At 41.8% G+C, this 16,977-nt stretch overlaps 1 protein-coding gene across 1 annotated transcript; it reads left to right on the top strand.

The window, feature by feature from the left end:
• Positions 1 to 1,367: 1,367 nt before the first annotated feature.
• On the top strand, positions 1,368 to 15,514 carry LOC128300630 (tight junction-associated protein 1). Its single transcript, XM_053036756.1, has 4 exons — positions 1,368 to 1,617; positions 6,553 to 6,888; positions 14,986 to 15,069; positions 15,308 to 15,514. Exons 1-4 carry the CDS (start codon positions 1,597 to 1,599, stop codon positions 15,512 to 15,514), a joined length of 648 nt encoding a protein of 215 aa, XP_052892716.1. The 5' UTR covers positions 1,368 to 1,596.
• Positions 15,515 to 16,977: the final 1,463 nt, after the last annotated feature.

The raw sequence follows: 16,977 nt of genomic DNA, 5'->3' as shown, positions 1-16,977 counted from the left end.
TTTAACAACGTGCGGTCGATCATTTGTTTTCTGCGGCAAGATACTTTTCTATCAACCCACCATTGGGTGCTAACCGGTTTCTTTGCGAAAATCATGAAAATAGAAGCAACAAAATTGAAATTCTTGCCAGTGCGTCTTGTGTGCATTAAAGAAATATGGACAAATGTGAATTAACTCGTCAATGCTGAAAGTAACTGAAATAGACATGGAGCAAGTATTAGTTCCTCTAGTTATGTAGTTTAAGTGTTAATAAAAAATCCAAACAAAAATTATGTATACGGTCCGGTCGTTCTTGCGATAATAACAAGAACATAAGTCGTATTTGAAATCATTCATTATGTTGCTGCTTGAAATGTTTCAGAAATATTTCAAAAGGTACGATTTTTATTCTGAAAAATTCATAATGTTTTCGCCAATAAAATTTGCATTTATTTGAATAAGTTTTGATTAAGGTAAGCTAAATTAATAGTAAAATTATTTTCTGGATGCTTTTAGCCAAAAAACGAGCAAATATAAAGTTCCTTTATGTTATAATACTGGTTTAAACCATAATAACAACAATATTCTTTTTGTATAATTAAAGGTTGATGTTTTTTGAAACCTCCGCAATAAAAAGAAATAATTTTTGGGAGTAATTAGTTCCTTTTGCAGTTGTTAATCAAATTTTTAATCTTCATATAGACATTCAAATTCGTACGTCTAACTAACTAGCACACCGTATCATTTGTGTTCTAGTTCAACACGAAAGGAAAAACGTTTTCCTAGACGAATTAAAGACTTAAATAATAAAACAAATATTAAGAACAATACAAGCATTAAAATACTTGCTAAAATTAACCCATTTCACAATAATTTATTTAATGAAATGTCATCCAACATGGTGGCCAAAACATGTCAAGTGCTTGGTATGCGTGCACGCAATACCGATGGGAGCCGCGTGCCTTGCGAGCGGGAGAGAATTTTCTTCCACACGGCGCTCTCGCGCAATTTTCTAACGGCACAGGAAGGAAAATCCTGCTGCCATCGAAAGGCACCGTGTTTTTCAACATCGTTGTCATTCGTTTCGGTTCGGTCGGTGCTAGTGCTGCTGCCTTGCTGCGTACTGCGTTCCACCTTGTTGTGTACGCATGTGAAAAAGTGCAGTTTTTCTCGGGTGGAGAAGAGTGAAAAAATATATAAACGGAAAGGAAAGAAATTACGGAAACAACGATTGGCCGTGTAGCCGTAATTATTAAATATCGAACGAATGCTAACGTTGAGATAAATTTCGCTTTGCTATATCTCAGCACCCGCCTGTCCGACGATTAATGCAACCACTCGAAATATACGTCCTATTGCGCAAAACATTGTGAGTTACGGAAGATTATCTTCCGTCGGCCATCGTGTGCCGCCTGTGGTGTGTGTGTGTATGTGTGTGAAAGTGTATGTTTATTTAACCCTCCCGTTTTACCGGAGCAGTAGAAAATAATCGCAATTGTTCCAAACCTCCCGAAACGGCGATGCAAATACAGTGCTTTGCTGATAGTGCTTGGCAGTAATACCCGCAATACACCCAGCAGCAGTGGCAGTGGCAGTTTCACTAGTGAATGCTACAAAATGTCGTCCAACAGTGAGCAGGTATGATACGGCGGAACCATCCCCGAAGGATGATTGTGCCTTGTGGGGGAAAGAAAATAGGGAAGAAAAATCACCGCCCCCGATCGTGTTACTTCCCACTCGAGTGTGTGCGTGTGTGTGTGTGTATGTGTATATCTGTGTCGTCCGCTTCTGTTTCCGCGTGTCCTTTTTGACTTCCCGTTTTTCCGATGATTTTCCGATGCTCGGCGAGGTTAATCAAGAGAGGGCGCTCGTGTACGATATGTGTGAAAAAGGAGCATGTGCGTGTGTGCGGCAACTTTTATGTGTGAACGAGTATGTGTGTGTTTGTGTGTGGGGGGGTAGTGTTTGTAAAAAGGCTCTGCAGTAATAAAACGGGAATTTTGACCTTTCCACCATCCCAACAACCCCCTCATTTTGGTGAAACAAATACCCACAACAAACCATTAAAAAAAAAACAATTTCCATCCCTTCGCAGGGTGAAATTGTGTTCCTCGTTCTTGGGGTAGAATTTTAAATGGCTTTATTCCCTTGGCGGTGATGGGCTCCTGTGTTGTTTTTTTTCGTAGCTTGCACCGCACAAAGTGAGCATTTCCGTCTGTCAAATGATGGACGAACCATCCCCACATGCTGTGTAAAATGCAACGAAGGTGTGTGGGAGTGTTAGTGTATGTGTGAGTTAGGAAAGACAATGACGACTAAAGGGAACCACAAGTCAAACAAAACTAACGACCAGCTAAGTTAGACGAGTAGGTGTGAATGGAAGCGGTCTAATTGTGGCTGTGTTACTTGGCCAACGAACCAGCCTCCTTGCCCTCGGCCAGCTGTGTTTGTGCTGTGTGCAACAGTGTGTGCGAGTGCGGGTTGTATCCTGTTCCTTATAAAACGGCAGTGTACCGTAGCAGTGACTTCTTCGGTCATAAATATGCCATCTTTGCTGCAGGTGTAACCGGAGGTTTCCCATCCGTGATTTCTTTGTTCTACGCAGAAATGATCTATTGGTGTATCGAGTAGAGTTAACTTTAAAAGGGACAAAACATGTTGTATTAATATTATAACGTGTAGTAAATTTAAACAATTTGCAACAATGTTTTTCTAAAAGATTTTAAACAACCTTGATGAAGATACGAATAATTTGAATAATACGAAAAATACGAATGTGCATTTCCCCGTGACGCAAACCCGGATATCGATGGAAAACTCAATGAGAAAACTCGATTTGCGCTCGGTTTTTCCTCCCTCATCTCTGTTTTCTCGTATAATGGGACGTGATTACGTTGATGCATCTAACGGTGCTCCGCGCAATGCAATTTCTGCAGCGCCCATCAATCCTCTGTGCAGAAGGTTTCACTAATTCGATACGCCTGCCGCCACAGTGGTGCACCAACACCAATGCGCTACGGCACATCGTAAGGAATGCACATCGTACCCGGGATACCCGTCGGATGGCATCCGGTGTACCCAAACCACCCCCGATGCCCGCCATTAAGGCAGACGTTAATTTTATTTTTTTAATTAATTTCACCTAGCCGGAGAGCATAATTGGTTGTCAGCGGGTACGGGCGCTCGGTCTTTGGGCGACACACCGGTGACGATGGGTAAAGCACACCAGGTGCGATGCGTCTTCAGCGCGGTGGAATGGTGGATTTTAATTTGCAACAGGTCCGTCCGTCATTTCCTGCTCGTTCGATTTATGAGTACACTACCAGGCCGGATGGGAAACTCCAGCAGCGATCGGTGAAAGGATCCCGCAAAAGGGATCGTGCTGGTGCGGGAGAGAAAATTCAATTACCTCACGTGCGCGGCTCCAGGCGAATGTGTGCATGTCCTCGGCTCGGGGTAATGATTTTCTTCACCACCACACGTAAACCCATGGTGAAGGATTTTATCATCATTCATTTACGGTTTAAATCGGTTTGATAGGGAGCGTAGCGTGAGACAGTTTGGAAAGTCCGCCCCGCAACAAGATGGTTGGTTATTGATGCTGACACTTGCTGAACGTGTGTTGGATGTCGTTAGGGTATTAAAATGACAATGGAATGACGGTGATTAACGCGCGTGAGGTATGTTCTGCTGTGCTTTCTAGTGCTTTGACACTATGTAACAAAAGTAGGGTATGAATATTCTTTTTAAAAACTTTTACATAATTTAATACGACAAAAAGCCGTCATAATTGAAGTATAAATTAAATAAATAATTCTGATTATTATTAGTTTAGATCACGAATGTGATCATTCCAAACTTGTTTTAATATAGTCACTTATAGTGATGGACTTAATTTGAATTTCAACTGCTTTGGCTAAAGTACAGCTTTTAACATTTACACTTAATATGTTTAATGTTTCAATTGATAACGTTGGTATAGTCATTTATTTATTAAACAAAAAATGTTAAGTTATTTCATTTGTTGATAAAACGGGAAAGAGTCGTTCGCCATGAAATATTCGTTTTTTGTTAATTTACTTTTTATTTATTGTTTTCTTCAGTTCTTCAATATTTTAGAAAATTGATTCAATTATTTACGTGTTATTTGTTTATTTATTATTATTTGTCTTTGTCTTTATTATGGCCTTTTAGTAATTCAGCCAATTCTGAGCTATATAACTGTAATCTTGTAATATATCTTCAATAAAGTAATATTACAGTTGGTTTATTTTCTTATCAAACTTTCAGTTTTTGTAAATGAAAAATAGAAAATGAATTTAATTGTAAAGAAGGAATGGATTTAGGAAGGTAATATTAATTGAAATCAAAACGTTATTTTGTTAGTAAAAATTACTGCAAAACATAATCAGAATCTCAATTTTTATGTATTTTAATATAATACCTAGCGCACAAAACCTACACCCTAGTGTTCACAAAAGGGTTTCTATTTTTTACTAGCCAGCGTTTTAACCCTGACATGACATGACGTCTGTTAAGTAATCTATTTAAAAACAATTCTCAATATTTCAATTCTTCTAGATGATTATGACGACCCTCAAGCGAGATAACTCCATGACCCGTACCACGATCAAGACCGTGGCGTCTTGGTTATTCGTACGGTTCGATTTTTCTACAGCATTAACTAACCACACATTCTACACCGTTCGGCATGGCGTCATAGTTTGAGGTTTTAAACGAACGTTCTATCAAACGTCAGCATTGTATGTAACCTCCGCCAAAGGCAGTATGAACCCGGACGATCTCTTCCGGATCATCTTCCATCTTATCAGTCGCGAAACAAACGCGAACGAATAGGTTCTTCGGGTTGTAAAGTAACGAAACGCGGTAGTGCGGGAACCCTCCGACACTGTATAATGCGCTGGCATACAGCAGCCGATAAAGCAAGCCGGCAAAAGGCAGTTGGAAAACCGCACAACACAGAGAAACCCCCAGCCACCAAACGCCGTGAAGCCTGGACACAGAGAGAGAAGAATGGCGTTGTGTGGCGGCTTTCTTCGCCGTACGATGTTTTGTTCCCCTTTGTTTGGGCGGTAGAGAAGTTTCGATGGTATTTGTTTTACACCAGCAACGACCCACCGTCATGTTCTTGTAGTGAAATTTCCGTTGAAATGAAACACGGGCTTCGCGCGGTGCTGGGGCTTGTCGCTGTGGCGCGTGGTCCGGACGGTACGGTGAAGGGAACCGTTTTGACGCTAGATTAAATGGTAATAAATAAAATTCAAGAGACGTTGGCATGATTACAGTGTGGCAGCGTCGCGTTGTGGCTTTATTTAACATCAGATATCAAGTGCAGTGCTGCAGCGAGCAGCTGTTTTCTGACTGGTGTGAATGACTAAACGGTATCATCTGTTTGTAGAGACTCAACACAAAATATAAAAGACACTTCAACGTTTTGTAAATGTTAATTTATTTTATATATTAGCAGATAATAATTGAATTTTGATATACTTTTGTCTAGCAGTGTTGCACTTTAAAATTCTTTTACACCGTCTACTGTTAGCACACAAATCATTTATGTACATGCCTGTAATTACTAGTCTGTAATTCATTCCACACTCAACCCAGCTTTGCATTTGATGAAAATGGGGCTTTTCCTTTGAGCCGCATCCCATCGAAACGGTGAAAAGTAAACCAAAGATATGTACCGTTCGAACATGTCGAACAAATGCAGTGGAGTGCAGTGGAATATTATTTCGCTCATGCTTTGTGTAAAGCTAGTTTAAACCTTCTCTTGTGATGCGGTAGTGCGGAACCCACCCGTGATGCGTCCCTGTTTCGATTTGTGGAGACTTATTTTTAACGAAAGGCTCACCTCCCATATGTGGCAGAAACGTTTCGAAAACGGAGGTGAAAATATAATTCACAGCAAAGCTTGGTCGAAGATTGAATGACAGTGCAGTGCAGTCGCTCGCAGGAAGCGTTTTGGGGGAAGCGGTTGAGTATCATGCTTTTCCGTTTTCCATCCATTTTCCATCCGTTTTCCACCGTCTACCAAGAGCTGTGGAACTCGACCCACTACTGTCCCTTTATGGATGCGCCATTATTGTTCGGTTGACTGTGTGACATGCCCTGCGTACAGTGGGGTGGGGAAAAGCTCGCTATACTCATCTGAAAATGGGAAACTTTGCAGCGCCAACCTTCGGAATGAGATGAAAAACAAAAAAAAACACACGATGTTATGTGTTTGTTTGTTCCGAGAACGATCTGATGGTTAGGCGTTGGTCTGGGTGGATACAAAAAGGATGACGTTTGAATGCCACCGTTCCGAGTACTCATTTGCCCTTGTCTGACTTTTTACTTAGCGATGAGCAGTACTGGTTTGATTATTATTGTTTTGTTTTATTCGCCGTGCCCATTACCGGTCTTTTTTTTTGTTACCCCCGTAAACGAGAAACTTCCTTTGTGGGTTATGGAATGGAATGAAAAAAAAACTCTACTTGTCATAAAACGTCATTACGTAGCGTGTGGAAAGCATTCACATAGCCCCCCCTCCTTGTCCCGTTCCGACAGAACTGCGAGGTGCAGCTGGCGGCCGAAATCGAGGTGTTGAAGAGTGCGCTGGCAGATAAGCACTCGCAGCTGCTGGCGATGGAAAGTGCCTGTCTGCAGGAGAGTGACCGGCAGGTCGAGCTGGAGGATAGCATCATCGCCTGGCAGGACAAGTACGAGCGGTTGTACGAGTCGCACAAGCGCGTCCAGAAGCTGAACCAAAACCTGGAGGACAAGCTGCTGAAGCTGGTCGATCGGAACTCGGGCGAGCGGGCGCAGCTGACGAGCGATGTGGCGACGCTGAGCGTTCGGTTGGCCCAGGCCAACTACAACATCCAGAGCCTGAAGCGGGAAATTGTAAGTATGCGCTTGTGTGTTACAATATTTTAAGGAGTTTTTTGGGCATTTTTTTTGGGGATGGAATTATTATTATAAATTTATTTACTATTCGAAACATTTTTCGCAATAATTAAATATTTTAAAATTGAAAAATGATTTTTTTCCACATGTTAACGTTAATGGTTCTAAAATGCGTTAACGCCGATGGAGACGCCCATTACTTTATGTCATCAGCCATGTTCACACCCAATCATCCCATCTAAAGCATCCGTGATCGTGGTGAGCGTGCTAACGGCACAATCTCAGCCGCTTTCATGGATGGTTTTTAATATGTGCTAAATTTATTAACAGTTTTATCAAGATCTAGAATTCCGATAAATACCATTTTCGTAATAATCATTTCTTAGTACAAGCAATGGCGGTAGCATAAATTGCATTCCACTGTGGAACGAAGCATCCCTTTGAACCTGGTCGGGTCGTGCAAACGTTTCCCGCAACGCATGCCGTTCGGTTTGACCTCATTCGGTAGGTCCGGGATGAAATGGACATGATTCGATTAGTAACACTGTTCATGCTTGATTTTCCCTCCGTTCTTTTCCCGGCCAGTTCTGTGCTCGGGTCTAGCCTTCGAGCCGCCAGCAGCACGGAATCGAATTGGCTCCGGGTTTCGGCGAACGACACAATTATCGGGTTTTGTTGCCGAGATTCAATGGCGATGCTCCAGGCCGGCTCCCCGAAATGTTTCGGCTGAACTTGAACCGGGACTTGAATGGTGTCGGTGTGGATGAAAAACGACCGATGAGTCACTGTGGTCGGGGGTGAGGGTAACAATTTTCGGGGGCGCCAGGCAACTCCGTTGCCAAACTGGGGCAGTCGATAGAATGTTCTGCTGACTGGTGGCGGTAGGAATGAAGGCAAAGAATGGACCGCTGTACCGTTTTCGGGGGAGAATATTGAAGGACATTGTGTGGTGGCGATGACGATGATGTGGCTGATGCTGATGTCATCGATGCCGTTGGATGCAAATGGGATGGAACCGAAAGATGTACAGCTGAAGCATGCTAATAAGAATCGTCACGTGATTGGATTACCCGCAAATCGGATGTGTGCCGAACGGCATCTTAACCATGTCATGTTCAATAATGGTGGCTCGTCTGTGTTGTTGGAGGCAAATGAGCTTTTAGATAATTATCATACGGGGAAATTATGGGGTGATATACGCGTATGATATCATAGTTGCAAATTGTAGTGGCTTGGTATGAGTTGTGCAATTTGAGTTATGCTGAGTTAGTTTTGTAGAATAATTGATGAAATAATTGCATAATAATTACATTAACTTTATATAAAGATAATGTTTTATTTTTTACTACTTAACTAACTAAGTGTTTTTGTTTAAAAAAAGCAATAATTATAAGTCTTTTTTAAAACAGGAGTTATTCAATGTTTTTTATTTGTGTTTGTTTAATTCTTTTATCATATTTCGTTTTCACTAAAAACAGAACAACGAATCAACACGCTTCATAGAGCACTTATCCTGCCCCCTGTCGCCATTGGTTTTACGCTCCATTTGAGATGCAAAATCAAAATGTCTTCATCCTGTCAATGGAGTATAACATCGCAAACTCTCCCCCCCCTTCAATGTTCGAATTCCGTCGCTTCCGGAACGCATTCCGTTTTATGTTATTGTATTGATTTTTATTGATTATAAAACCAACACACAACCTGTTGGATTGGGTGAAATATTGATCCAGTGTTTGCAGCCGTTTGCACCCCTTGGAATAACCGACCGGTTAACGGTACAGGAGAAATGTATCTACATGCGAAGGGTCTCCATTTTATTCCGTCTCACCACCGCTCCCAGGGAACATGACTTCAACCCGAGCGTCCCCGAGTGGCTCGGGTTTGTCAAATGGTTGTTGTTTGATCAGTGGATTTTCCATATTTTCCACTTGCCCGATCGAACCCATCGTGGGGGGGGGGGAATTTGGCCAGAAATAGGGCATCGCGGTTGAGTTCATCTCTGTGTTCGCCTGGTTTGCAATGGCAAAAAAAGGGTGTTCGCTTATCTTGGTACGAGAGCACTTGTAAGGGGTTGTGCGATGCTGTGGCGGGGCAGACGACTGTAATTGATTTATGGAACACACAGAAGGACATTAAGACCGATTTGTGTCCGTACAGATGAAAGTGGGGTTGGAAAGGTTGAAAAAAACAGCACATTCACAAGGAATGATTATTATTTGTTTCATTATATTACCGCAATTTAACATAATGAACCTTCTATAAAAATTCTTTTCAAACCATGTAAGGATATTGTAAGTACAGGCAGAGTCCGAGATACGCGGTTCCTCTTTTACGCGATTTTTGGAAATTTAACAGCTGAGCTAGTTTATAGCACAACATTTAAGCAAAATGGTGAAAAACTGGTCTAAAGTACCTTTTAAGTCACATAAAACATTTATTTTTAACTTATTTTAATGTAATCTTTCTTAAAATCGCCTGATCCGCTGCATAAAAATGCAGAGAAGGAAGTCAACTCTGTGACTTTGAGGTATAAACGAAATTGCACCAGGATTCGACTTACGCGGAAATTCGAGTTACGTTGATTTTTCTCAGGAAACTTCCCTGTACCTATAAAAGGTAATTTAAACCAACCATTTTGTTGATACTCATACGATGGCCTCAGGTTGTCAGGTGACCAATACGCGTACAGGTGATGTGGTCCCTACAAGTAAAAAGGGCTTATGGGAATTTCTCATCACAACAGCAGATCGAATAAAACTCGGCTCAAGCACACTCTTAACACGCGAATAAGCGGCCGCGCTGTCGCTATCGGCCCGCCACAGTAATTGTCTCCGGACACAGCAAAGGAAATCGGTGCCGAAACGACAATCCGATGGTCCACTGAAGCAGAATAAGTGTCGCCGACCTTTCGTCCCTATGCTTCAGTGATCCGAGAAATTGGACCGCTCCCGGGAAACGGGAAGAAAAACAAAACCGGATACAGCTCGCAGGAAGTTTCCGGCTAGATGGAAATGTCGTGCGCGGGTACCGTCTACATAGGGGGGTGCCAACGATGCCGGCAATCAAAGTTGTTGGATATGCCTTTTGCACGAAAGCATCATCCGTTCCGTAGGTTCCACGGCAACGTGCACGGCTTACCCATGATCGGACGCATGGGTAACGAGCAAAGTTTGTCAGCCATATTGCCAAAGGTGCAAAAATATAATGCCGTATATGTATGCGCCTTTTCACCGCCCGTGTACCGATGATTTGCTCAAGTAAGCGGAACCGTCCTTAAGGTGTCTTTTGACAACATCGGAAACCGACCGGTGCCGGGGTCGGATCGTTCGCCGTGCTTTGACCCGCTGCTAGCAACAAAGTGTACAGTTTACCGAGTGCAAATCGTACGATCAATCAGTGTAAGATGGTGGTTGAAAAGAGCCCTTAAAATATGTCGCTCCGTTTACGCTGCACACGAGCGTTTTTTTTTGTGTGCCTTTAGCCAACCAGAGATCGATGAAAGTGATCAAAAAGCGATTTTCTAAAGAAATTTTCATACACTCAGCGAGTTTTTTCACCGCGAACCGATGTCAATTACAATTACCTTGCTATTTTTAAAGATTCTACCCCTGCATTCAAGCGGGTGACCAAAACGTGCCGTTGCAGGATCGTGAGGGACAAAAAAAAGGGATAACGCGATACGAACTGGAAAGTAGCAAATCATTACAAAACAAAATGATCACTTTGCAAAACTCGGCAGTGAATAAAGCGGGGAAACGGTTGGACCAAAAAAAAAAAAGGGCGAAAGAAAACTCCCGATTCATGTTTTAAATCCTCTTGACCTACAAAATAAAGTTTCGGGCAACCAGCAGACCGTGTAGCGGTAATGTAATGGATGGGGTTGGGTTGGAAAAACAAGAGAGCCTTAAGCGGTATGTACACGTTAGCGATTAAAACGGCAAATTACGATACAATAACATTTTAGACATGAAGATTGTTTTTAGTCCATCATGTAACACTGTTAATAAACATTAGTTTTTATTTGAGTGACAATAATTTCCAAAATGATTAAAATTATGAAAATGATTGTGTATGTTAAGGAGAAAAAGACAGTTGAAGTATTTATTTGCTAAACTTTATGTATAATTGACATGATCATGAGGATGATCTAACTCTATTTTATTTCTTGACTATTAAATTGTTTAATTTCAATTGTGATTTAATTTTTTATACCGAATCAATGTTTATGGAATTTTAAGTGAATAAATAATATAAACTTTAAAAATATGACCTTAACCTCATTTCTTTGTCACGGAAATATATACATAATTCGTTACATGGCAACCTCAATGTATTGCTTTTTAATTACGCAATGCATGCCATTCCTAACATGCTCAGCTTGTTTTACACAACCATCTTTTAAATCACAAAACAACATAAAAAATCCCACTTTGTAAAACCCTTTTTACAGGGGTTCCCAAAGGCATTGTTACCATCTATTACTTTCAATTTCTGCAACAAAAAAAAATGGAAGGAAAACCGGTGAAAAGCCAAAACAAAAATTCCACGTTGCCTGGCCTGGTACGAATCTTGCCCGCAGAGAATGACGCGGTGTAAACACATCGCTTCAACCCCACAGTAAGTCGCTGTTTTCGCTCGCAGAGGTGATAATCCGTTTCGGTTCCAGCTGAGATGTGAAATTGTTTTCTTCGCCCTGCTGGTTGCCTTTCCTTTTTTTTTTCGTTTGCCATCTCGCACGAAGGGAAAGTTGGCCAACGTGATGATCCGTTTCCATGTTTGCGAATGTTGCGGGGTGGCGTTATCCTTTTCATCAAGCCGGTGGTAGTGGTGTTGGTGTAATGCCGTACAACCCAGGCATCTGGTTTACATTACGCCGGTAATACCGTCTGATTGCGTCGGTTGGAGAATAAAGCGAACAGCTTCCGTCCCATTCGTATTGCGCTCGTGACGAGCGTCCACTCGATGGATTACGTCTATTTTGCTTATTACTTTGTCGGGTGCTTCAAAGGATTACCGCGCCCAAGTCCCTTCGGGTATGGTGGTAACCGTGCGTAGATAAACCTGCCCGTGTCCGTGCCCGTGCAGCGAACGGGTTTCGGCGAAAGAATGCTGAACCGTGTACCTACGGCTGGAAGAAATGGAAGGCACACTTGTCCCTTGTCCGTTTGCTGCTCCAATTGCTGGAACAGATCGTTATGATCCTTGGAAAACGTAAGTTGAGCAGAGATGACAGGTGATGGTGAACTTCATAAGACCTGTGTACGATTCCGCTCGGTGTTAACTTGCCGTGACGATATCCAACCAAATCTTCCTTTTGCCGTTTGTTTGAATAACCTGTTACTACTCAAGTGCAGAGATTAGACGGGTTTTATAGTCGTTTGTTTGTTGTGCCATTTACTTTATACTTTTTATTTCCTCAATCATTCGCTTCCTCGGTCCATTGCTGGGTGTCGTTTAGCTGGGCGAGGTTGGACAGATTATCATTACTTCATGTGTAGGACCGTTGAAGGACTTGGGTGGAAACAATCTGTTGAGTGGAACAAAGCGAAGTAAATGTAGTAATGAAGTTGTTTTAAGTGTGTTTTAAAACTCAACGTAGTGTGCTTAAATTTAACTGAGCAAATAGAAACGAAGAATATATTTCACGTTGTGCATTCCCATGTGTAGTTATAATTGAATACATTGGAAGAATGAGATTACGAAATGATTGAAGGCTGGTGGGGATTGTGAACAATACAATTTATTTAGGTGTCGGCATTTTTCCGTACAACCAATGCCTTTTCTGCGGATTATGGCATGAGTATACCCGCCTGAAGGTATGCAATATATTATTTTTGAATAATTGTTTTCACCCAATGAAGATTTTGGGCCATTTGTAGTCGTAAAAAGGCAAACAGAATAGATAATGTTTCGTATAATTATAACAATAATAGCTACATACTTCTTGCTTTGGTAAACTTGTTAAACAGTAATATTGAATTTATAAATAGATTTTATAATAAGGAAACAATTTATGTTATATTTTAAACAATGTAAAATTAGACTATGAAACTGTTTATGAGTCAAAATTGTAACTTTTGCCTGAATCATTCAAGGACATAACAAACTAATAGTTGTTTGACTTTAAGGCCTACATAAAAAACTAACCCGAGGGTGCAATTTCTATAACCGCTATTGTTGCCATAGATACCACTCACGAAGCCCATCATTTATGCCACCCAGAACGCGTAATGTACTGTAATGCTATACTTCTTAGTACCAGTGCGCTACTCACATCGAATTCCAGCTTCGCGTTTGGACCACTGATGCCGCCATATCAGCACTGTGTACATAATTAAATTTTTCCATTCCTTGTGCGCTTCCCAGTTCGGAACAACCCAACAAAAGAGGAAGTCTTCGTCGCCCGAAGAGCGGCGTAGCAGCTTCCTTAGAGTTTGATGCTGGTTATAGTAGGGCGAAATATTTTTCCATTAATCTTCCTCCATCATTGTGATGGCAGAAGTGTAAGTTTCCCGTAAACATTGCTCCATGGATGGTACTGTGCGCTGAGTGTTGCTGTTGGGTTGCTTTCTTTTTCCACTTACACTGCTCGGAGGGGTTCAAGCCATTCTTGAGGGCCTCTGACTCATTCGCTCGATGTGTGGCATTAGGGTGGAATGTGAAAAAAAAAACATTATATAAATACATCCATCTCCAGAGGGCGAGTGTACGTGTGCGGATAACATTGTGCAATGTGCAGTGGAGCAGATATTCAATCGGTGTGGAACGCTTGCCACCCTCGCACAGGGTGCACTACTTGACGTTGTTTAGCACACATCATGTGAAGCAATTGGGTTGATTGATTACAAAATTTAATTGAAATTATTTATTAATAATCTCTACCAGCTAGTTGGCATGGGGAAGACCATGTCCAGTGGGTCATATTGTTGTAAAAAATTATGTTAAATAATCTAGCTTATTATTTAGGACATCGATTTTTCGTTGAGGAAGAATTAGATGTAATTTTTATGGCCGGGTCCAGTGGTGTATTGGTAGCGATGCCGGATTATTACTAGAGATCCGAGGGAAAATCCCATTAGGATCAAACCCCCGTAGTAAGAATTGGTTATCTCGCTACGTGGTAAAAATAAGTCGATAAGTCGGTCTGACCGTTTTAATGAAATTTAAAAAAAAGGTCCACAAATGGCAAGTCTATAAACCCTCTTGAGGTTGTTGTGCCGATAAACAAGAGGAAGAATTTTTATGTACTTTAATGTTTGATAACATTAACAAGTATTTTTAAAGCACCTAATTGATTCAACGATTGATCAATCAAATATTAAACAAATTTCTGTTTTTCAATAACAGCAAATTACACCAAAATATGAAGATAAAGCAAACGAGAGAGTGGGAAACATGTTTTACTGATTTTACATTATGAAATGGTTTCGTGGAAAAAAGTGGTCCTGTTAGTAATTGATTTTTTTTTGTGGCTCGTGAAAATGAGTCGGAAAGATGATGCATAATTAACATGTAAGAAAAAAAGAGGACCGCTTCCTGCCATCCACATTCACCGGTCGTCCTTTTTTAATCTTTCGAAGTGTCGAAAACTTTGTTCTATCGGTTTATCGACTCATTGCAGCATGCAATCGATGAAGTGCTTAAAATGCTGAAAAAAAGCGTACCAGACATAATGGAGTTCCCTTCAGCTGGTTGGTTAAAATGAACGAAACGAGGGCAAAGGACTCGCATTTACGATCGCAACGCGAGGCCATCGTAACGCGAACAGTCGAAGAAGATGAACCACGAACGGGACGAGACACGGAACGAATCAATCTTTTGCCAACTTTGGCCCACGGCCCTCGTTACACTGTTGCCAAAGGGAGGGAAATGTTACTTCGACACTGTGGCAATGGTGCTGTAGCTACAGATGGCTTCGCGCAGCAGCCATCTTCCAAGCCGCCATTTCCGGAAATGGTTCCTTTGCGGTTGATTGAGCCCGAGTGTGTCTGGATGGCTCGGCACTTACCGGAATCATACCGCTTGGGAGGGATTTTTACTGTTCCACCACCCATCTAACCGGCCCCGTTTTCTGTGTCCCTTTTTCCATTGCAGGAGCGCTACAAGACCGACATCAGTGTTGCGATACAACTGCTACAGTGTAAACCGGACAGCTTCGTATCGCCTAAACTTTCCTCGGTAAGTTGAGTGAGATGTTTTGTGGCGGGGGGTGGGAAATAAATAAACAATTCTCCTATGCAAACTTGTGCGACATGTGTGTGTGTGTGTGTGTGTGTGGGGTGAACAGAAATGTTACGCGAAGGTGTCCAAAGTGTGCTCAAAACAAAACAAGAAATAAAACGAGAGTAACATTCCTTTGCACCGGAGCAATGCAAAGCTTTACATTCGGGTGTTTCATGTTCACTTTTCATTCCAGCTTCCAATCGAAATACAATCGAAGGTGGCCACGTACATGCGCCTCGACACGAACTCCCACTCGGACTCGGAGGGTAGCACGAGCGGCGTTGGTATGGCCACCACCAACGCGTACCACGTGCTGCCAGCCTCCGACAGTCCACCGCCCATCTGTCCCTTCCCCCCGACCGCCATGGTCTATTCCATGCGAGGGCTTGGTAAGTGTTAGTAACCGAGAAGTGTGTAGCGGTTGCATAGTTTTTTGCCTTCCTTCCGATCTGCCAAAGCACGATTGCCACCACCCGAAAAGCTTTTATTTCGATCCGTTCGTCTCTCTGTGCCGTTTGTGCATGTGCTTATTATCGATATCGTTTGCTGGCGGTTGCATGACTGTTGTAAATACACGCGGCTTAAGCCCCGGGAGCGAGCCCCTTCTGCAACGCTCGTGTTTTCTTGGTTTTTGTAGTTAGTTAATATGTTTCAGTTTTACCTTTTTTTGTTGCATTTCATCTTCGGAAAGTAGTTTTTTTTTCTTCTTAATTTTTGAACCACCCTCCACCTCCCACCCACCCAATGCAAACCCATTTAAAACGATAATGAATTAGATTTCTCTGCAATGTTTCTGCGTTGCTTCCTTCGAGGCTTCGCCATCACTTAAAAAAGTTCCTTTTGCGAAGTGCTTGGTGGTTATTTTTTTTGTTTTGTTCCTTTCCCCGCGCTTTACTATTTGCACTCACGCGCTTAGTGCAAGTGGCGGTGCTCGCTTACTTATGCAGCAGCATTCAACTACATTAATTTCCATTATCATCCGCTGGCATTTCTTACGTATCTTTTGGCCTTCATCTACGGGCGCTTTCAACGCGTTTTTTCTTTCCTTCTTTTCTACGGTTTTTTTTTGACTTTTCCACGCAATGCAGGGGTTTCGAGTTTAATTGGTAAACTGGTAAAATTGGTTGTACTTGCTGTAGAGTTCTGTTCAAGTTAAAGTGGAATATGTCATGGTAGAAGTGGAATTCTTTTTACAATTTCTGGAGCTTTAAAGAAATCTCAATAAACATATTTGTAAAGCTTTTAGTGTGTTAGTTGAGAAATCTTTAAAGATAATCGATTTCAACCTCGAAAAGTTCCTGAAAGATAGAAGAATTCCTAGTACACCTCCACACATTCCAGCAATACTTCAATTTCAACTTGGGAAAACTTCAACAAATGACTCCATCTTTATTTATCACTTGAACTCGAAAACCCTGCAATCTAGATCAAGTATTTCCCACCGAGCCGCTAGTGATTTGCATCGAACGGGGATATTTTTCTCCCATTATGATAAAGCACACTACCATTCATTACATTGGCCCTGGTTTTTTTTTTGGTGTGCTCTCTATGCGGTAATTAGTACTTCAAACTTTTGGCTCTCAGTTCCTCTCCCCCCCCTCAATTCCCCGTAGCATCTTTTGCAAGTTTTTCCCGTTTGCTATAAATAGTAAAATTCCATTATTTTTTGTTGTTTTATGATTTCACACTCACAAGTACCTGCCACTGCCAGAAGTGTTAAAGTGGAATGGGTTTTGTGTAAAAGTTTTCCCGTTTTTTACTACAGTGCAACAGTGCAAACAGCAGACGGTGGGCGATGCAGCGCATGCATACGCGCGCAGTGGGAATCACATTCGTTAGGGTAGAAACTATGTTGGCACTGCA

This window comes from Anopheles moucheti, chromosome 3 (genome assembly GCF_943734755.1).
Source record: "Anopheles moucheti chromosome 3, idAnoMoucSN_F20_07, whole genome shotgun sequence".
Taxonomy (NCBI): domain Eukaryota; kingdom Metazoa; phylum Arthropoda; class Insecta; order Diptera; family Culicidae; genus Anopheles; species Anopheles moucheti.
The sequence above is the reverse complement of the archived record's forward strand: the minus strand, read 5'-3'. Positions and strand labels throughout refer to the sequence as shown.